We start from the raw sequence: 23680 nt of genomic DNA, 5'->3' as shown, positions 1-23680 counted from the left end.
AAAAGCTGCCATTCCCTGTTTATACTCTCCTTTCCTCACTTCCTTTTGCTTCCTTTCTTACCTGCTTCTCTACACTTTCTTCAACCAGTATTCATCCATTTTAATGGATTCTGTATTGTGTATTTAATCACCCATAGAGTAAGAAGTAAAAAAAGAGCCTCTGTATAGTACATTTATTTTATATATGCAGAATCTTTATTCTTATCATTAGTCTCTAAAAGCTAAACTATACCAATTATTTACATATCATTTGTCATGCATTAGTTATTTAAAGCAGCTGAACGATGGATCATAGGAAATGAGAGGAAGTACATGGGATCTTTGTGAACATCATACCCATTTGATATAAAGCCTGAACATCAATGCATATTGATATGTAAGGAAATTCCTGAAACCAAGTTAAAGGGAGGCTTCATACACAGTGTCTTCTAGAAGTGGACCAGTCTTTCAGACTTTAGCTTGAAAATCCCACCAAATAAAAGACAATTCATACTCTTCAGATACTCCTATTATTATAAATGATAATCATATACAAATAGTTTAACAAAAGTAAATGTAACAGAAGTTTTCTTTTTAAGAAGTATGGAAAAGGAACTGGGTGAGTTTAGCTATAGTGGTTTTTGTTGTTGTTGTTTTCATTTTGGGTTGGGTGGGGCTGAAGATAAACCCAGATACTTTAGTTTGATAGGCAAGTGTTCTACCACTGAGCTAATTACCCAACCCTACAAACCCATTTTTAAAGAAGGAATTCAGAATAGCTATAGAAATCTCTTCCACTTAATATGTCCAAAGTCTGCAGCGTATGGAAGGATTATCGGAGAGTCTCTCTGACAATAGCAGTGATTTCTAAATCAACAGTTATATCCTCTAGTGCCCTAACCCATTGGTCTTTTAGGCATTTACAGAAGCCATAATGCAACAGAGACACCCTAGAGGAGTTTACAAGTGTTCTTTCCCACAGAAGATTCCCACTTGCAAACCTCTCAAGCTCCAAACCATGAGGATATCATATTTTATTGGTGGAATATTGAGCTGAAGGTCATTAAATAATCCCAGTTGATCTTCTAGGATTTAAGGAAGTAATCTGATGCCATCCATCTACTGTAGCTTGATGTCGATGAATGTTACATGCTGTCTTCTCGAGAGATTAATTTTGAACAGTTTGTGCATCTGGTATTCTTTCTTTTAAGCAAAGGAATTCTATACTTCTCTCTTCGTTTTCTTTTTACTTTAGTAAAGCATGAATTAATTATTATTTGTCCTGTCTTTTGGCCATTTATTTTTTCACATTGTATGCTATTAAAGCTTCTAAAATAAATGTTTAAATTATTTTTTGTTTAAAGGCTTCTACATTGCAATTATCAATTATTTGGTTTGAAAACTCATATTCTCATCTAACTAGTAATTTTTTCTAGCAAAGTATTTGATAAAGTGCTGTCTTAATGAGTTCTTTATTTGTGTATACAAGTCTGTGCATTGCTGAATACAGACTTATTATCTCCTGGTCATTTATATGTCACCATCACTGAATGCAAACTCATTGTTATCTGAACTTAATTAAATCAGTGTTTGAACAAAAGACAATGCAAATGTGATGTTAAGTCTACTCTGCAAATTAGAAAACTTCAAAAATCAAAAATTATTTTAATTTATTTAATATTTTTTCTATTATGTTTTTTTTCATTTTAAGTTCTACTTCTAGTGAGAATCCACTGGTACTATTATGGCACTTTTTATAATCATATTTATTCAAATGAATGTAGTTTGAAACTTCTAGGATACATATTTTTAAAGAAACTGACATGTAGTATTAGTGTTCATCTTTTTTTTTAACAGTATGGCATATTTGGTATTCATTGAAATATTATATATATATATATATATATATTATATGCTTATATATATTATGATGGAAAAAACACATACTTCCATGTGAATATATGTAAGTATATACATATAAATGAGTTAGAGAATTTCTTCTTGTAATTTTTTTTTGTTGGTTTTTTGAGACAGGATTTCTCTGTGTAGCTTTGGAGCCTATCCTGGCACTTGCTCTGTAGACCAGGCTGGCTTCTAACTCACAGAGATCTGCCTGCCTCTGCCTCCTGAGTTCTGGGATGAAAGGCTTGTGCCACCACTGCCCAGTGAGAATTTCTTTTAACAGCTGATTTTTACATTGTTTTTCTACAACCTCCCCTTTAGGCCAATTTTCTGTAATTCAGGGTCACATGTAACTTGAAATGTTTCTGAATCTGATCTTGGATGTTTGAACCCTTTGCATTCATCTCTTAAGTACTAAAAATATAGGAGTGCTTGTTAGCCCATTATACCAGGTTTATAGGATGTTAGGAATCAAATACAGGCTTCTATGCCTCCTAAGAAAGCCTATGAGCTGATCTACATCCCTAGCCACAGAGAAATGGTTATGTTCTACCAAGGTAAGAATTTAGATGACTGAATTCAGTATCTAGCATGTTAACCATTATGCTATGGATAGGTTCACCTAAGAACATAGGAGTACTCCTTAGTACATTATACCAGGTTTATAGGATGTTAGGAATCACCTCCAGGCTTCTATGCCTCCCAAGAAAGCCTATGAGCTGATCTACATCCCTAGCCACAGAGAAATGGTTATGTTCTACGAAGGTAAGAATTTAGATGACTGAATTCAGTATCTAGTGTGCTAACCATTACATTATGGATAGGTTCACTATTTCTTAACTAATAGGTAAATTTTAATTAATTTAAAATTGAATCTTATATAAAAAGGTGTTTTTAATATATCCACAATTTTTGTCAGTAGTATTCAAACTGAAAATACTTCCTTCTTTATAAAATACCGAAGAAGTCCTAGCAGTTATGAAAATCAGTTTACATATATTTTTTGTCTATTTTTAACTATCTAAATATTGTTTAGTAGTAAAATATCACTTGCTTACTAAAGTAATTCTTTTATATTATAAAGCACATTTTCAACTGATTATTTTCTAAACTATAAACTTGTAATAGAAAATTACAGATGTAGTTGTTCCACTTTTTTTGGATTAATTCTGGATTTTTGACACTTGGCCTATGCTCTGTTTTCTGTTCTGAAACCAGCAAGACACAGTTCTCATCAGTCAACAATCTCTGCATTGAGCATTTGCATATGTGGGTTTTCTGGTGTATGTGAGTGTTTTCACACCTTATTGTTTCATCATTTATTCTCAACTTATCTTTATTACCTTTATTATGTTTCCTTCTATGTTTATGGGAACCATTTCTCAAATGTTCATTGGTGATTTCTGGTTCAAAATTGAAATTTTCTTTTTTTTAAGTTTATTTTTTAATTTGCATTCTAACACAGTTCTCTCTCCCATCCATCCTCCGGCTCCTCCCCACTACACCCCAGTTCACCCCTCATCCACTCCTCCCACAGGATAAGGGCTCCCAGGTGGGGGACAAAGCCTGGCCCATTGAGTTGAGGCAGGATCAAGCTTCCCCCCCACCCATTAAGGCTGAGTGGGTTGAAATGACTGTTGTTTTTTCTAACCATTTGATTTAATTTTCAAAAAGGCACCATTGACAGAACTTCAGAGATATCTGTTCAATTTTAAGAGCTCCCAGAAAATGACAAAAATATAGTTTTATAAGCAGCGATAGTATGAATAGTTTTCTAGCAACAGACCACAGATGGTAAATGCAATCACAACTTTGATTTCTTGCATATGAAAACTTTGTTTTCATCAACTTAAATGTTGGCAAACCAACAATGTGCTAAGCTTCAACTACAAGCTGCTAAATTTTAGATGCACATTTTTGGTTCAGTTAGAAAAACATTTATATTACTTATGGATTATTCTGATTGCTTTCTTATGAGGAATATTAATGAAGAGAATTTTAGAATTCTCAATGAAGTAATGTTTATTTTTTCTTTGTGTATTTGAATGACCAACGACAATGACTAAGCTATTTTGATATTCAGTCTTCCTTCACAATATCTTTAAAGTCCTTTCCTTATACTTCAGCTAAATTTGATTTCCAGAGAATATTAAAATAGGAGTCCTGGCTTCTGGAGAAGATATACTATCTTGTTTAGTCACTTTTTGTGCTTGTATCATTGTATTTGGAGTTAAAACATTTGTGCTATCTCTTGCTGTTGTATAGGTGTTCAGTTCCTTGAGTGTTATTACTCAGTCTAAAAGGTTGTATATTATTAGAATTGTGCTTAGTTTTCTTGTGGTCACTCTTGAACTTCAGTGTTCAGATTCAAACAAGTCACAAATCTGAAATGCTGATTGGAATTTTGAGTTCGTATTTCAAGCATTCCCAGATCAGTTAAGTGTGTGGTGCTGGTTTAAGCTATTCATTAGTGAAATGGACTGATTCTTGGGTTTTTTAAAGTAGTGTTTTGGATCCAGTTATGTGCCTCACGGTGAGAGCTGAACAAGGCTTATTACAGATGGGATTGAATCTGAAAAGAATAGGGTGATCTTGCAGAATGTGCTGCAGTGGGTGGCAGAGAAAAGATTACTGTTCCCTGGGGGACCATAACAGAGGAAGAAGGGAAGGAGGGCATAGGGAGCTTGCCTCTGAAACTGTTAGCTTCAGTTGTCTCCAAAAATGTAACTGGAGGGGGTGGTGCCTAGAAGGCAATTCAGCTGATTAGGTGGTAGTCATAAAGGAAGGGGTAGAATGGCTGAGGAAAGTAGCAGATGAAGAACTAAGGGAACTCTGTTCCAGGAGTGGCAACTGAGTACCTTTATGTTGGATATAGGATAGGGGGATGAAGTGAGGAATTGACAGTGGGGAATATAAGAATAATTAGGGAGATGAGAATAGAGTAGTGGAAAGAGAGTACAGGTAGCCTAATTTGGTCATCACTAAGGGTGGTACCTGTCACTAATGTAAAATTCTTAACAATACTAAAATATTGATCATAGTTTCATTAAGTAGGGAAGATAAGATAAAGTAGATATACTCATTGTTTATCTGCAGCTTAAATATAATACAATACAAACCACTGGAGAATTATTTTGTGCATGAATTCTCATGCATATTTTTATTTAATTGTTTAAAATATCCATTTTTAGAAATTAAAGAAACATAATAAAATTTTCCAAATATAAAAATATAATCACACACACATATGTATATATATATATACATATATCACCAATATTCTACATATACTGCAGAACTAAACATGTTGTAATAAATGATCATTTAGATGTGTATTGAAGGACTATTCATAAGTAAGTGTAGTAAATGACTCGTGAAAGGGATTTGGAGCTCCGAAGTTTGATATGAACAGAAAGTTCAGAAGTACTGTGATTTGTTAGGATGAAACTGTTAGCTTCAAAAATTAATGAAATAAATAAATGAAAACAAATTGCATTCCTTTAAGAAATGAATTATTTTCGGGAATCAGAGGTAAAATGTGGCCAACCCATTATATAATGCACCTTGCATATGTTTTAGTGCACTTTTAGTATATTCAGTTGAGGGTTTGAATGAAAAAATTAGCAAAAAGTTATTAATGAGATTGTGTAAGTGAATTGTCTCATGAAAGTCCTGGGTATTATAAATTTTCTAATTTACATTGTTTATGACTCAAATTCATATCCTCTAGCACCTGGCTCTCAATAAGTCCTTTTACTTTTGAAGCTGGTCATATGTTTTACTCAATAGTCTCTTGATAGTTGAAGGCTGAAACCAAATATTTTAAACAGATGAAATTTTTAAAATTATACTTTACATATACTGGTTAGAATTAAATTCCTATTGCTTTATACAATTTTTAAAAATATATCACTATTATTATATTTGTTTAAAGTAGAATTTAAAAGTTTTTAAAAATGCAAATCTATAGATATTTTATAAATGTTTTAAAATATTTGTATAGCAGAAATTATTATTTTTCTTATAATTATGTTTCCCTTTTTCAGGTAACTCAAACGTCAACTATTCATGATGTCAAACAAAAGTTTCACAAAGCATGTGAGTTTTGTTTATCTATTAAAATTTACATGAACTTATTTTTAAAATGGCTCAAATTTGTCTTGAAGAACAAGAGTTTCCTATAGAACAAATATATGGAAGGTATGTGTGAAACATATCTCATTAATACTTCTGTACTTAGTAATTCTTGAATATAATCCTTGCTTTAATATTCAGCACTTATTGTCAGTACTGAGCATGAATCTTCATGCCATATGTTCAGCAGCCAGATATTTTGCCACTGAAGTTTATCCCAAGAACAATCAAACTTGAGGTTTAATATAATTCCTTGAGGTTTAATATGCCATTATATTTCCATCCTTGTATTCATGTTTAATATGCATTCTAATCATTTTTCTAGGAGAACTGTGTGCTTTGAGAAAATTTTGAATTCTTAAATTAGTATGTTAAGCTATTGAAAAAAACTTGAAGGTAAAAACCAAAAGAATATTTACATAATTTCTTTAAGAAAAAATAGAAAATATTTATTGATATATAGATATATACATATATAATTAGTCCACAATATGCTTAGTTCAGTGACAATGTAAGGAGTAACACCATTCATAGAAAATTACCCATATAGATCATTCAAAATACATTTTAAGGAACAAAACTGTATCAAGGAGTTATGATTAGTTAATATAGTTAAACTATGCAAACATTTCAGGGAAATTTCCTTATAATGTGCTATTGATAAACATATGCAATAAAAATATAATTACTGGAAAACTGATTACCATTTAAGTTGAATTGGGAAGACAAGCTCTGATATTTTACCTTATAGACATACGTGTAGGATTTGAATATGCCGAAAGGAATGAACAGGGCATTACACCAAGATCCAAGAATAAAGAAAGCAAGGGATGCTCACACAGCTTTCTTAGATTGTTTTTTTTTTTTTTTAGCACTAGCTTTAGAGTGAAAGCCTCTGTCATTGTGTGCCACTGTTTTATAAAATATGGAATTTCTTAAGCATTAAATTTTTAAACCACACAATTCTTTTTCAAACAACAGATGTGATAATACATGCCTTTTAAACCTGTGTGCAAAATTAGGCAGTGCATGGCTCTTAAGTTTAGCCACACTGAGCTAAATAGTGAGAACATAGAGAAAAATTAATTTTTTAATCTAATTACATAATCTATATAAGCAATTACCATGGTTATTTACACAGTATTCCCTACTTATTTCTAATCTATGGACATTTAGAGGTAGTATAATCTTAACAGAAAGAACATATCATATTCAACCAGTAATTGGAATGCTAAGCTTTAAAATGTCAGAAGTTCAGACAGAGGGAATTCTAGTAATAAAGGCAGAAGAAATATGAAAGTGACTCAAAATTAAGGATACTTTGTACAAAATTTGAGAAATATCCAATAGGCAAAAGTATGATCAAATTCAATAGCTATATTAAGACTTGAGATTTATTAGTCACTGTTAATTAATTCTTCACAATCATAGTTCTAATATTTAGCAGGCTTACAAAACAATAAAATATTTAAACAGTGCTTCTTTCATTTAAAGACAAATTATATTCTAGTTTTTTATATTTGTACTATATTATAAAATTTTGATTGTCTTCAGATTTTACAAATTTTTCTATTATATTACAAAAATATTAAGGAATCATTTCAATTCCATAATATGTTTTATATGCTTTCAAACATTAAAATATATTAGTGTTACTAACATGAGACATCTGTGATTATTTAGGAAATGATAAGAAAATAAAGTCATGTATTGATTGGTTTATGATTTAGTAATCATACTATATTTTAAAAGAGATAATATAATACTACTCTATTAAAATATATAGTAGAAGATACTATATATATATAGATATCACAATCTTCAGGGCTTACAAACTTTATTTTCTGATACTAAATTAACTTCTTATCATGTATTCAGGTATTGGAGTTTAAAAATCAAATTATTAATGTCATAAGTAAATAAACAAATAACTAAACTATTCCTTCTCACAGGAGTCTGTGTTAATCCATTACAATGTTTACTGTATAGCAGTGTTTCATTATGATATCTCTATACACTTATACAATGTATTTTAGCAATAATCACTTTTCAATTAGTGTTTATTTCACTCCTTCTTTTCTCATCTCTAACAGTCCATTGTGTGTTATTTGTTTACACTGTGTGAAAATATGTCACAATGATTGGTTTAATAAAAAGCTGAACAACCAATAGCTAGGTAGGAGAGATTATGGGAGACTTTAGGGCAGAGAGAACTCAGAGGTAAGAATAGAGGCAGGTGAGAAACAAGAGGGAGACACAGAGTCAGTTGAACATACAGAGTGGAAAATAGGTAAATAGCCATGTGGCAGAACATGGATTAATAGAAACAGGTTAATTTAAGTTGTAAGGGATAGTTTGGAGCAAGCCTAATATAAAGGTGATGATTTCATAATTTATATTGAGTGTCCATGTCTTTATTGGGGAGCTGACAGTCCCAAATGAAGTCTGACTACATACAGTCTTTTAGTTTCTTCCCTCCCTCCCTCCCTCTCTCTCTCTCACACACATACATGCACAGACATACACACACACATACCTTATAAGGCATATAAACACATATTAGAGAGAACACATGATATTTGTGTTTGTGGGATTATTTATTTCATGAATATCTTAATCCTTAATTACATTCATTTTCTACAAATATTGTATTATCTTTTGTGAAGTAAAATTTCAGTGTGTACATACAACATTTCCTTCATTGGTGGATTGGTCAATGGGAACCTTTATCAATTCCATTACTTGGCTCTGGTGAATAGTATCACAATAAATGTGAGTATGGAGGTGTCTCTTGTTGGAGAAAGTACCTATAAGTGGTGTACCAGGGTGTTATGAATGTTGTTCTCTCTCTCTCTCTCTCACTCTCTCTCTCTCTCTCTCTAATCAGCATGATATATATATCATGTTGATTTTCACTATGCCTTATAGAAGTTTACAAAGTGGAGTCAGAGATAGATTGATAAATGTTAGTTTACTGGGGAAAAGTACTCACACAAGGCAGCCAGTGACCAGGTTTGCACATGAGCAGTATGGACCCATAAATGCTTCCTAGTCAGCCGAGCCAGAGAGAGCCACTAGCATGCCTCCCTCCTTCTTAAACCCTTCTTATGTAACTCTGAATATGCCCAAGCAGGCATGGTCAGCAGTACCTCTAATCAGGATTTCAACCTACAGTGCTTGTACCATGTCATAATGCAACCAATAGAACATAAAAAGGACATAAAATTTTGTTTTCTTCTTATAATGGCAGCATTTTGTTTTCTTGGTGAACTTCATTTTACTGAGAGTGGGAATGAACCTAGGTAAAATTCTGATTTATCTTTCCTTGATGGTGATTGATGATGTTTATGGAATTGGTTAACTACCTGCCTAATTTTAAAATTGCTGCTTTCTTTTTCATCTTCGGGATTTTATTTTCTCGTTCCTTATTTTTGTCTCTGTGGACTCTGCAGTTTAGGGATATAAAACTTACTATGACTCTAAATAATTGAAACATGAAATTTAAGAGGTACTTTATATGCAATCTTAGTATATTGTAGCAAGATCTGTTTCGCATGCTCAATTTTAAGATTACTGTTAATCTTTCATTTAATTCCTGCTTAATTAGGAATTAAATTCAACTAGTCACACTTGATACTGTGAATCAAAACAAACAATTATCTCTCCAATTCAAATTTACAAAATATTTACTAATTTTGAGCCTTTTGCTTGCCCTATTTCTTCTCACTGCTTCCCATCTGGCAAGTATAAATCCCAACTTTATAAAAGATAGGTGTATCTTCTCACTTCCTTATCTATTCTTATATACTGTTCATTCCCCTTTTCTTTCCAGCACTGTCATCATGTTTTCTTTTCTTTTTTTTTCATGTGTGTGTGTGTGTGTGTGTGTGTGTACACATGTGTGTGTGCATGCATGTGCATATGTGCATGTGTGTGTGGTACAGATGACCCAATGCTGTTCTCATACTCTATGTTAGTTTTCCTCTCCCTTGCTTTTTCAGTAGCAGTGTAGTAAGTAATCAGTACTCTCCCAATGCTCCCTACATTACCGGGCTATCATGTCTTCATTTATTCACATTCCTCACACACAGATTTCAGCTTCTGAAACAAAAGGTCATGCATTATTCATCGTTATTTCTCCCATGTTTAGGCCTGGTTATTTAAAAACATAAGTTCAATCTATAACAACTTGTGCTTTCCAAACAAAATTGCTGAAACAAATTATACTTCTGGAGATCATGCTGTCATTTGTCCTTGACATAAGCAACACAGAAAACTGAAATTTTTTTCTCTGATACTACAGTCTGTGAATAAATATATAGGTGGGCTTGGTGCTCGGTTTGTGCTTATGAGAGAACTGACACGTTTGAGCACATCTAAGAAAATAAAATACACTTTATGAAAATGTCATTCCTAATTGTTTTTCAGATAGTCAATTGCTTTTAGATTTTTATTCTTAAGGTCTTCACACATCCTTTGAATGCTCAAAGACAAAAATGGTAACATTATACATTTCTGGTGTGGAGATGTCTTTCTAAAATTAAAACGCAAACACTGGAACATTTGTTTTGATTCTCTGTGTCAACTGGACAGACATTTTTTCCTAAAACAGAAACATTCAGAGGCTGGCATGATATTTCTCAGCTGTTTGTGGCATTCTATCACCAAATAACGAATAATCAGGTCTTTCTGTAGCCAGCTAATAAGCAAGCCCTAGTAAATAACTTCTGAGTACTTTATTCTTTTCTAATGGACTGACAATTACAAATGCACTAGAAAATTTTCTATTTCTCCTCTGCTTTGTTTTTGCTTACAAAGTAATTATAGACAGAAATGCATTTTAAGAAAATCTTTTCATTTCCAGAAAGAAAAGTCTGATATATTTAGCATGCTCTAAATTCTTGATTACACCTTTTTTGGGGGTGTTTTGTTTTGTTTGTTTATTGCTATTGCAAGACAGGGTTTCTCTGTGCAGCTCTGGCTGTCGTGGAACTACCTTTGTAGACCAGGCTGGCCTTGAACTCAGAGATTCACCTGCCTCTGCTAGTATTGAGATGTGTACCACTACCACCTGGCCTTCCTTTAGACAATTTATGATGCTCAGCACAGTCCCTGTTCATGCTTGTTCTAAGTGGACTTTTGAATCACAATTATGTATTTGTTTATTTTGTGTGTATGTTTATGTATATTTGTATGTGCACATGTGTGCCGTGGTGTGACAGTGGAGGTTAGAGGGCAAGTTTTGTGAGTTGGCTTTCTTTTTGCAGTATATGAGTCATGAGTATTAAACCATCAGGTTTAGCTGCAAGCTGCAAGTGCCTTTACCAGCTGAGCCTTCATTCTGGCCACTGAACGGATATTTCATGCAATACTATCTAGGCTCTGGAAAATTTACATACTCTTCTAAATAAGTGGCTGAGTTCTTCCTGCAGAATTATAATACGTTGAATGGCTTAGATTTGCTTTTAAGGTTTAATGCTTGTATTTGCATTTGAGAACAAGTTTGACAACTTCTGAGTTGGAAATAAATACATGTGATTTGAAAGTAAGCAATGTTAGAATGTTTTCTTCTACTGAATTAAGAATAAGGGTGTTCACTATTTTTTCTTATGTACAAATTTTCCTGCATCAAATTTAATTTAAATGGTTGATTTCCTTTTAGCATACTTTTTCCCCCCTTAACTGAAAAAGAACATTAAAAGACCATCAAAAATTCTTACTCATATTACTCTTTCTGAGTTACCAAGAGCAAAAAAGGAGAAAAAGCAGATTTTATAAAGTTTCCATAAAGTTTCTGATCTACACAGAAGAGGGGAAGAGGGTTAAGGTTTTATTGTATCAGGAGTAATAGACTTCATAAAGTTGAAATCTACTCAGAAGTGATTTTTACTTTCAAATTCTTGTTTTATATGCATTTTGTTGCTATAATTTTGAGTATATAGTCTCAAAAATAATGCTCGCATCAAAATGCATGAGGAAAGCAATCCCCATTAATTTATCCATTATAATTTAAATTTCCAGACATATTTTGAAAACAGTGATAATCTCCCAAATTGGATAGCTTATAAAATATTAAAGAACTGCTTCTGAACACTTATCTCTACAAAGCATTGATGTTATAACAGCTTTTGCTGAACAAAAGTTTCTTCTCTGGAATTTCCTTCAAGGTAGAGTTAGTAATAACTTTAAAAATTAATAAAATGTATGCCATTTTTACAAAAGAAATACCTCTGAATATTTAGTCCTAACTGGAAGTATGTAGAATTTGATTATTTAAAGGTAATATGTGAAGAAAAGTCATATGCTTCCAATATCCTAAAGTGAAAATAGTTTTCTTTAAAATAAAATCAGCATCCAAAATGTAAATATGTATAATGTATTTAAAACAACTTTTGACATAGCAACTATTAAATATATTTTTCTTATAAGAATTCTTATAAATTGTAAATTGTAGTTGACTTGTTTCTAGGCCATGTAATTGCTATATAAGTATTTTCTGTAACTATTAGAGTTGAAAGATTTGGATGACTGTAAGCAGGATGTAATCAGAAATATGAAGAAACCTGACAATTGGTGGTTGCAGTCTGGATCCTCAGAGATGACTGTGACTGAGAGACAACCTCGTATTTTGATATTGCAGTTGCTGGGAAAGCAGAATGTGTCAGTAAAGAAATTATAGCAGGAAGAAAAGAATCATTACATTTATAATTGGCTAAGTTTTGAATTACATTTTCATATTAATGAGAACATTTTTTAAAGATGTATTTATCCTATACTTTTCAGCCTTAATGTCTATGGCTCTTGCATCATTTCCATACAAAAGAGTAATGCGGCTTACAATCCCTTCTATTTCATGTCTTGGAGACTTGTCTTTGCTACTTTGCCTCTAACCCAAAAAGAAAATTGAAATAACCCAGTACATTTCTTTTTCTGGGGGCTGTAAGGAATAATCACCTTAAACCCTGTTTGATGACGCAGGATAAATGCTCAGAAATTGTATTTGTTGCTTGGCATTTCTCAAACTCACATCATACTACTGCACCCAGTCTTTTCTATATATTGAATTAAACATCTCTTCTAATACTACTAGTCAAACCAATATGTGAATGATTATGCAGAAACATATTTTCATTGCATCTGTAAGTCACTTTGATTTTAATTTTATTTTAGAAACAACTTTATTTTACACATCAATCTCCCCATTCCCTCTCCCTCCCATCCTCCCATGCCCCCCCAACCCTCCCAACCCATCCCATGTCCACTCCCCAAGGATAGTGAGGCCTTCCACTTGAGATCATCAAAGTCTGTCACATTATGTGGGGGAGGGTTTAGGTTTTGCTCTGCATGCTGCTATATACAAATACTTTATGATTAGAAAACAGATACCTGCATTTCTATTATTTTGTCTCCTCAATATCTTTTAAATAATAAAATATTCAAATAGCACCACTACTATATCACCAGGTGTTTTTTAGATTGGACATTTTTAAATCAGAAAATAATGACAGGATACATTGTTTTTCCTTTAAATTGTCTATAACTCATTGTACACTTAATTATAAAATATAAAATTATAATTGTAAAATATAAAATAAATACCACCTACTATTGTTGATTGTTATGATCTCTAATTCAACTTCTATAGTTTTGTAATGGATTTTGTTACTATTTATATTGTTTCTCAATATGGGTTTTTAATGTGTTTCATGGGAGTTTCATATCTTATTCTACATATACTCAGCCATTACTACCAGCGCTTTTTCCCCAGTGAACTAATCTTACCCAGTATTCTTGATTTCACATGGTCCTGTTGTTTTCCTCAAGTCCCTAGTCATACAGACCTGTGTCTTTTTTTTCACAACTGGATGTAGAGGTTTAACAGTTATAAACTAGTAATCACATATAAGAGAGGACATAAAGTACTTTTTCTTTTTAAAACAAATTTATTTTATATACCAATCCCAGTTGCCTCTCCTCCTGTCCTGTTCTCCCCATCTTCTCCCCACTCCACCCCTACCCACTCCACAGAGTTGGTGAGGGCTTGGGGGAGGAGAACATGAGGGATCAGGAAGTTAGAGTTGGGGGAAGGAGAGACAAGGAGAGAAAGGAAAGAGATACCTTGATAAAGGGAGCCATTATGTGATTTATGAGAAACCTGACACAAGAGGAATTCCCAGGTATCCAAAGGGATGATTTGAGTTAAGAATCTAAGCAATGGGTGTGTGTGTGTGTCGGGGGTGCCTTAACTGCCCTTTCCCTGTGAGCAGATTGGTTACGGCATTAATAGTCTTCTTTTCCTCCTCCTCCTCCCCCTCTTCCTCCTCCTCCTCCTCCCCCTCTTCCTCCTCCTCCTCCTCCTGCTCCTTCTCCTCCTCCTCCTCCTCCTTCTTGTTACTGTAATCGTTTAAGTGGGAAATATCCTTCTCATGCTTGGACATTGGAATGCTTGGTTTTAAGTTGGTGGCACGTTTTTCTACCTCCTGAGTACTATATTAAAACCACTCCTAGCTGTGTTATTACATTTTTTGTAAATTATAAAATTTCATTCTTTTCTGACAGCTGCCTATTTTCTTATTGGTTCATTTGTTGTTTTGAAGCATTGTTTTTTGTGATTAATATATTTAGTTCTTCAAGTAACACGGGTATTTCCTCTTTCAAGGCAATGTTTTTTGTCCATTCTATGGGCTGTTGGCTTATGCTGTTGATGGCTTCTTTTCCATAAAGAAGTTTTATTTCATGTATTCCACTTTGCCAAATTTTTGAGTCATATCCTTTGACATTCTGATTCTCTTCATATTTGGTTTTTGCTTACAACTTGGTCTCAAATTGTTTCCTCTATGCTTTGTTTAGAGGTTGTATCAATTCTGGCTGTAAATTAAGTTCTCTTATCCAGTTTGAAATGATATTTTGTGTACAATGAGAGAAGTGGATCTAATTTTAACCTTTTGAATATATATATATATATATATATATATATATATATATATTATATTTGTTGCTGGCACAACTACCTGAAAGGATTTGAAGTTTCCAAATACATAATCTGACACCTTGTCAAAGCTTACGTTTCTATCACTGAAAAAATTAATCTCTGAGCCTTGTATTATATTCCATTAGTTTAAAAATCTGTTTTATGTCAAAACCGTGATATCCTGATCACTATGATCCTGTGGTTGTTTTTCAAGTCAGGTAATAAGATATCCTTAGCTATTTCATTCTTCCTAGAATTGTTGGCATATACATAGTTCTCTGTCTCTCTCTCTGTTTCTTTCTCACTGTGTGTGTGTGTGTGTGTGTATGTGTGTGTGTGTGTGTGTGTGTGTATGACTGATTTTGTATGTCTGTGAATGGTGTCACTGGAATTTTATGAAGATCGCATTGACTCTATAGTTTTACTTTAGAAGTTTAATGTTTTTACAACATTGACCCTCATAATCCAGGATTATGAGAGGTTTCCCTATCATATAATATCTTTAGTACCTACAGTGTTTTTTATTCAGATCTAAAATTTTCATTGTAAGAACTCTAACCTCCTTGATAGTTTTATTACCCGGTGTTGCTTACAACTAAACAGAGAAAAGTGCTCTCATAGATGACTGAAACAGAATTTTTTGAAGTAGGAAGGCAGTGATAAATCCACTTCGGTAGGGAGAATGATGCCATAGTGTGTGTTAAACCTTTTAGAGTAATCTTAAAGTGAAAATACATGACTAGATTCAGGGTAGAGCAATATGACAATGATCAAAAAGTACTGTTGCAATTATGTGTGAAATGTGCCAAAAACACATTCTAACTTATCTGTTGATATGATTCTACAATATCAAAAGAATTGTGGTAGAAAAATCAGAAGAAAGTGCATTTTGTGGACTTGCTCTGCCATTGTTCTGCAATGCTCCTGAATATAGGTGTTAAAGTATCTGGACATACTCTGTAGCTTATGAAATCTAGGAAAGGCTCAGTGGCCTTCAAGGATAGCAACAAGTGCTATTTGTAAATGTGTGAGTGATTTGATGTGCATGACAGTTTCCTGTTCAATCCCAGGACATTGTAGAATGCTGCTCTGCCCTCTCTGTAGCATTGAGGGAAAGAATGGCAGTAACATCTTTCTAAACAAGAGGTTTTTGAAGACTTTCACAAGGCACATTTGTCAAGACTTATGCATGAACCTATATGCCTTTTCTTATGGTGAGCTTGAAAGATATTTTACACCTGACTGAGTGTCAAAGAATATACTCCAGGTAGAAACTGAGTGGGAAAGGCAGAAGCAGATTCAAGTCCATATAAGTTTCCAAAGCACAAGAATCTGTTAATAAGAGATAGCTCCCCCAAAAAACATAGGGGAAGTAGTTTGAGATTAGTTGGCTGTTATTCTGCCTGGAGAGTGATTGGGTAAAAGAAGCAAGTGTTGTTATACAAAGACACTTAATATATAGAAAACTGATGAGAAGCTTCTGTCTGTAGAGACCCTTTACATGGGGTTATATTGAAAGTGCGGTGAAAATAGATAATATCCTGCAAATGTTCAAATTTACCAAGTCAGGGAATCCACACGGAAGCTTTAAGTTTGGAGGTAGCATGGGGAGCACTTCTACGACATCATTAACTACGTAGAGCACTGACCATTTCATATCAGCGAAGAAATTGTGAAGTATAAATGTGTTGTCTTCTGAGTCAGTGATTCTTATTAAAGAATGACATTGAATTTGAGAAGAAAATGAATGGAAGTTGAAGTTTATCTACCTTAGCAATGGTCTCAATTAATATAAGCTTCATCAGACCCTTCCAGAAGCTTTGATAATATTTCCACAACTTGCAATTACTTCCCTGCCACTAGAGTCTGGCAGCTTAGTCACATAATGTATATATTAGTCTTACTTTTCCATATAACCAGTGGTACATGAAGATATCAATATAAGTGTTAAGAAAGAGCAAGACAGACAGATTGACAAGGAATTGGATTGATATAAAGGGATTTGTTCAGGTTATTATAGAATTTGGAAAATTTTATCCTCTGTCACCTTCCCCCTGCAAAATTAGATTGGAAAGGCTAAAGGAAAAGAACTGAGACCATCAATGTCAATGGCTGTATTACTACATGAATCCTTCAAAAGTCAAGAACAAACATGCACAGCCTGAAAACCAAGACTGTTCTGCTAGCTAGAGCAGAGAGAAAAGTTGCCTCTCCTCTGCCCTTCTGTTCCATGTGATCCTCTGCAAGTGTAAATTTTGCCAACTTACACAAGCCTGAGCCCTACTTTCCTTTTTTCAACTTGCAAAGCTCTCATCGGGGATTTACTGGTTACTTAGAGAATCATTGTAGTCTTTATTAGTGTCACTTAATGTTTGCTGGGTTCAGCCAACCTTCATCTCACCCAATTAAATATTGCCTGTTGCACATTGATTTCATGTAGGAAATATCAACAGCTAATTTTCAAAACAATGAAAACATGAAGTTAAATTCCTTTGTGGGTGTTTTGGAGTTTCAATGTTCCTGCCTTTTGATTTCTCATGCCTCTCAGAATAATTGCTCTTTGCTCAGAGCTGTTTGTATTAGTGTTTTTTATCTTTATTCAAACCTCAAAGTCATTAGGTTTAAAGTAACAGATGCAACTAACATAAAGTTGAAACTGTGAGCACATTTTTCACTGTAATCAACTGGTAGGGAAATATGCAGTCTTTTATCTCAGGCTTTTACCCCATCAGAACTCTTTTTCCTGGTTTTCCCCTTGCTAGGGTGTATAGGGTGTGTGTGTGTGTGTGTGTGTGTGTGTGTGTGTGTGTGTGTGTGTGTGTGTGTGTGTGTGTGTGTGTGTTGGTTGATATGGGTTTTCCTTATTCCAAGTTGGACTTCAACTGTCTATGTGGATGAGGGTGATTTGAACTCTTGATCCTCCTGACTAACTCTCAAGTGATAAGATTGCAAATATGCCTCACCATGACTGAATTTTGTGGGGTGTGGATGTTCTAATTGATACAAAATGTTATACATTGAATTATGAGTACAGAATTTCTCACATTGAACAAGTAGTTGTTTCAGTTTTCAAATTCTTATATCAGAATTAGAACGAGGCATCATCTGTAAAACCATATATATATATATATATATATATGACTCTGACGTATAACTATAAATTATGTATAAAAGTATAATGTAAACCTCTGACATATAACTATAAATTATGTATAGATGTAAATGGCTATGTACAGGTAGGCTGTTGACTCTAATTTGTTGCCCTATTTAAAATTTTCTAGATCTTTTTGACTGTTGCTTTCATCTTAGTCATAGCTATCAATAAAGAAGACCCCCTAGTGGATTTGCATTTCATTTTACTCATACAAAGGACAAAAGCTTATTTATAGCACACTGTGTCCAGATATGGTGTATTTCCTCTCTCAAATGAGTGTCAAAGGATAACACAAATTTTTTCTTCTAAGTTTTTACCCCTAAATTAGAAAAATAAATCTCTGAAACACTTTGAAGTGGAAGTATAACATATTCTTTTAAGTCATGGCAGTCTGTTCACTTTTCTTTTTTCTATACATCTATAAATATTATGGTTAATGAAAATCTCTTGATAACCTTTTTTTAGCAACAATCATCAGAGCAAGTTCTGTAAGCAACTAGAACCATAATTACTGAGTCATTTGTGAAAAGGAAATATACTTTCATTGGTCTATAAAGCACATAAAATATCTTTGTCGTTAAAGACATGATTTCCTGAAAAGTTAATTGAATTATATATGTTTGTGTGTGTTCATGTTTGTGTGTGTGTGAACTTTTAATCACTGTACACTACACGTAATCAGGATCAAGTCATAATTAGAACTTGTTCTCATGGAGTTTAGACATATTACAGTGGTAAAGAGAAATGGACATTAAGCATCTTCATTGGCAAGTAAAGCAGCTTATGATAGGAAACAAAACAGGATGAAGGTAAAAATAACTGCATTCTGGAAGCTCTGGCTTTATTCCTCAACACCACTTATACAAAATTGTTACTGGGCTTGGTCCCAAATACCTTGCAGTCTTTGGGAGAGCTGGCAGACGCATGTTTGTGAGTTTGAACCCAATATAGGCTACACAGCTAGCTAGTTCTCTTGTAGTAGTCTGATTTTGGGTGTGTACTGCCAAAAAAAAAAAAAAAAGCCAACTTGAGTATGATAGGAAAGGTTTATTTCTCCAGATGAGAGTCCATTTTCTGGGGGAATTACATCAAGAACTCAAGGGAGGAACCTGGACAAACTGATTTAGAAGCCTCTAAGAGCATTCCTTGCTTGCTTGTTCCTTATGGGTCCTTATGGACCAGTCTGCTTTCTTTGAGCACCCAAGTCAATCAAGCCACTCTACAGTTATCTTATAATTCATAGAGAAGACTAGTTGAGAAATAAGGATTAAAATTATTAATTAGTGAGATAATATAAAGTATAATAGTAACCATGGGGAGAAAGTCTTGTTTATGAAAATGTGAAGCCGGGCATTGGTGGCGAATGCCTTTAATGCCAACACTAGGGAGGCAGAGGCAGGAGGATCTCTGTGAGTTGGAGGCCGGCCTGGTCTCCAGAGAGACATCCAGGAAAGGCTCCATAGCTACACAGAGAAACCCTGTCTCGAAAACCCCCCAAAAAAGACAGAAACAAAGAAGAAAAGAAAATGTGATGTCAGGCAAATTTTATGTAGCACAAAATTTTAGAAAGAGGGCTCTACCATAGTGAAAATTAGAGGATAATTTCTGAAAATCCTTGAAAGATATTTGATATTTGGAGTTGTTTTATGTTTTTTCATTTAAAAACTCATCCTATTTTATAATTCAGAGAATTATTTATACTGTTATATTGTTTTATTCTTTGTCCTTATTCAGGCAATGTCCCCATTTTCCTGCAGAAACATTGCTCCTCAATATTGATTATGTGGTGTTATGCTATCCTCTTTCTGACTTGAGCACTGTAATAGCAGCATTTCACAGCCATTACACTTTTTATTTTGTTCAACAAAATTCATCCTCTTTTGTTGATGCTGTTTTGCATGAAATGATTTTAGTTGTTGTTGGGGGAGACTAAATGTTTTCTTTCTCAAAAATTCATAAACAATGTACCTCATATGCTACTAAAACTCGGAATGTCTCCCTGGAATCCTGGATTCCATTTTGGCTTGATTACTTCACTATGTCTGTGGTATTTTCAAGACCACAAGAAAGTGATTTGCCATGAGTACATGATGTGTTTAGTTATCATAAAAGAGTATAATAAATGAACCATTCCAAATAAATGAAAGAATTAACTCAGCAAAGTGAACACAAAGGCCAGGTTTGCAGCACATCAAGAAGAAATTTCAGGTAATGTATTATGATAGTTTTGATGAGAAAATGCCAAAACTGATGTCCTTATGGTACTAGTTCATAAAATACTGCATAACTGCATTAATACAATATACAAAATACATTCTCACCACTGTTCTTTCTTTATAGCCTGTGATTTCTGTGTAGCAAGTTTATTGTGTGAAAATAAAAACTTTGTATTGAAATGGTTTTTTTTGCTGTAGAAAAGCAGGCTTGTTTGTCATTATAAATAAAAAAAATAAGAAAATAAGACTTGGTAAAACTATACAGCTTTCTAATAAAATATTTTAAAATACAAGCTCCATCAATATTTTGATGCTCTTCATAAATTAGTCATGGAATTAATAGTTAAAGAGAGAAGAGTAATTTCCACATTGTGTACTATTGTTAAAAATCTATTTGTCCTCTACAATGATCATAACTAATATTAATACCATCTTCCATTATCAAATTGCATAGCTATTCTTTAATTTTATGGAATTACCCATGTACAGCACTTTATTTGCTCAAATTTTTTGTTGATGTTATTATTTTCTTTCATGTCTTAGTTCATTTGTTGAACATAAAGATTAGTTTTTAAAATCAAAGATGAGATAAGTCATTTAAAGACTTTGCAAAGTAGTGAGCTATAAATTGGAAGAATATGTGCAGACAAAATCAACCAGGAAAATGCAAAGAACAGAGAAGATTTAGTTATGTATGTGATACACTGTGGAAATACAAAGTGTTGAAATCACAGACCCACAAAGTAAAAGGAAGCACATGCTTTGTTGATGTATTGTTTATAGGTTTTGAAATCTTGAAAAAATATGCCAAGATAGTCATTAAAGAAACAGTTTGTGAATATGTACACATTCATTATATATATATATATATATATATATATATATATATATCCATATATATAATGTTATATATACATATATATAACAATTTATATATAACAATATTTTAAAATTTTAATGCTGACAAAGTAAACAATTCAGAATCAAAATAGACAGAGTATCAACTAACAATAATAGGTAATTGCAATGAAAATGAAGTTTCCTTTCATAGTTTCTACATTCATAGAACAACATACGTATTTTACTGGTATTCTCCAGCCTGGATAAAGCCATCCTTTTCTCCTAAGGTCTTCAACTTGACTAGTAATAAAAGTTTATATTTATGTGCTTTAAGCAAACCTTTATGCCGATTGTCGGTTCTGAGCAATCTCACCCAAATGCAAAGAGGAAACCAAAGACTCTTCTTGTTAGGCTAAGCTTCTTAGATGTCCTTAACCTAAACCTTGTCTTTGCCATTCATCCTTGGTTTAATTTCTCTCTGGAAAATATCTGATATACTGATCACTTCACACTTTCATAACTATTCTCAGCAAAAGAGATGAACTAGAACAAGTAAATTATCTTTGCAGCAAGGGTTATATTTGTGTACTTCTGGATGCCGTGTTTCTATTTATACCATCCTGCATGTTTTAGTCTGCTGTTAATATTTATAATATTTCAAAGTTTATTTTTCATTTTTTGTGTGTATTTTCATGTGTGTGACTGTGTGCTGACAGAAGTAGGGAGTGTTGGATTCCTTGAAGCTATAGTTTCTGAGCTACTTGACATGGGTGCTAGGAAATGACTCTATTCTTTGAAATTAAAGCAAAGTCTCTCACCCTCTGTCTTAGTTAGGGTTTTATATTGCTGTGAATAGATGCCATGACCACTGCAACCCCTATAAGGAAAACATTTAACTGAGTGACTTGCTTACAGTTCATAGGTTCAGTCCACTATCATCAAGGCAAGGAACATGGTGGTGGGAAGACAGATGTGATACTGAGCTGTGAGTGAGTCCTATATCTTGTAGGCAACAGAAGGAACACTGAGATACTGGGCAGTATCCTGAGCATAGGAAACTTCAAAAAGCCCCATAGTGGCACACTTTCTCCAACAAAGACTGAACACATTTTAACAAAGCCACAGCTCCTAATAGTGCCACTCCCTATGAGATTACCAGGGCCAATTACATTTAAACAACCACATTCCACTGCCTGGCCCCCATAAACTTGTAACAATATCATAATGCAAAATATGAGCACAGAAAATTTCAAAGACCAGCCCCACAGTGGCTTACTTTCTACAACAAAAGCTAAACACACTTCAACAAAGCCACAGCTCTTAATAGTGACACTCCCTAAGAGATTATAGGGGCCAATTACATTGAAATGACCACATTCCAATGCCTGGCCCCCATAAACTTATAAGAATATCATTATGAAAAATGTATTTAGTCCAACTTCAAAAGTTCCCAAAAGCTATCACAGTATCAACAATGTTTAAATATCCAAAGTTCAAAGTCTTTTCTAAGATTCATATAATCAAATTCTAATCCCCTATTTAAAAAAAAAACAGATCTCATGCTTCTAACATGTAATAGCACAGGAAATGCATTACCATTACAAAATATAGGAAAGGGAACATAGTGAGGAAATACTGTACCAAAGCAAGACTGAAAACCAGCTGGGTGAACTCCAAACTCTTTATCTTCATGTCTCATGTGCAAATGCTCTTCAGATACCCAACTTTTTTCAACTTTGTTGATTACAATGTCCTTCATTCTCTTGGGCTGTTTCCACTTCCTGTTGCAAGCTTTCTTTGGCAGATATCCCACAACTCTGGCATCTCTAACATTTTGGGTTCCTCAAGCTTCGTTTCATAGCTTCCCCCAATGGCTTCTCTACTTGGCCTCCAATAAGGAAAACTCCTGTCATATGCCCGGCCTAAACATCTTTCTTTAGGCATGGGGATAAATTCCATAATATGTTTCTTCTATCTTCAACTTTAAAACCATAGCCATTTGGCTAAATCTGCCAAATTCTGCTTTTTACTGGAGCTGGAACAGAGCCTCCTTGTTCAAGTACATCTTCATGAGCTTTGTCTCCCTGGTTGCCTAAGCATGGCTGTCCTGAACTTATTCTGCAGAACAGGTTGGCCTGAAACTCAGAAATCTGCCAGCATCTACCTTCCCAGTGGAGAGACTAATGGTTTGCCCTACCATAACTGTCTATAAACCTTTCTTTCTTTACTTTTCAGAAGTTGGAAACTTAGCTGAGTGGGATCCTTCTCTGAGGTCACTGCCCGCTTTATTATATTTCTTTATCTTTTGCTCTCCTTGGACAAAGGATGCAGCTCCATTCTACATACTGGTGCTCTTTTTCTCTTCAAAACTTACATTTTGTAATTTACCCTGCTTATCTTGCTCCTTTTCATTATAAATCTCCACTAGAGTTATCAAAAATATCCACAGGATAGAGTTTATAACGGGACATTTTGATATTGTTC

The 23680-nt window shown here is 33.7% G+C and overlaps 1 protein-coding gene across 1 annotated transcript in view; it reads left to right on the top strand.

The window, feature by feature from the left end:
• Tecrl (trans-2,3-enoyl-CoA reductase like) overlaps positions 1-23680 on the top strand; it is a 67988-nt gene that overhangs the window by 5730 nt on the left and 38578 nt on the right. The window contains exon 2 of the mRNA XM_027390974.2: positions 5928-5979. Within this exon, the coding sequence (XP_027246775.1) occupies positions 5928-5979 (52 nt within the window). The remainder of the gene's footprint in view (positions 1-5927; positions 5980-23680) is intronic.

Source organism: Cricetulus griseus (genome assembly GCF_003668045.3).
Source record: "Cricetulus griseus strain 17A/GY chromosome 1 unlocalized genomic scaffold, alternate assembly CriGri-PICRH-1.0 chr1_1, whole genome shotgun sequence".
Taxonomy (NCBI): Eukaryota; Metazoa; Chordata; class Mammalia; order Rodentia; family Cricetidae; genus Cricetulus; species Cricetulus griseus.
This window is presented reverse-complemented; position numbering and strand designations above follow the sequence as displayed.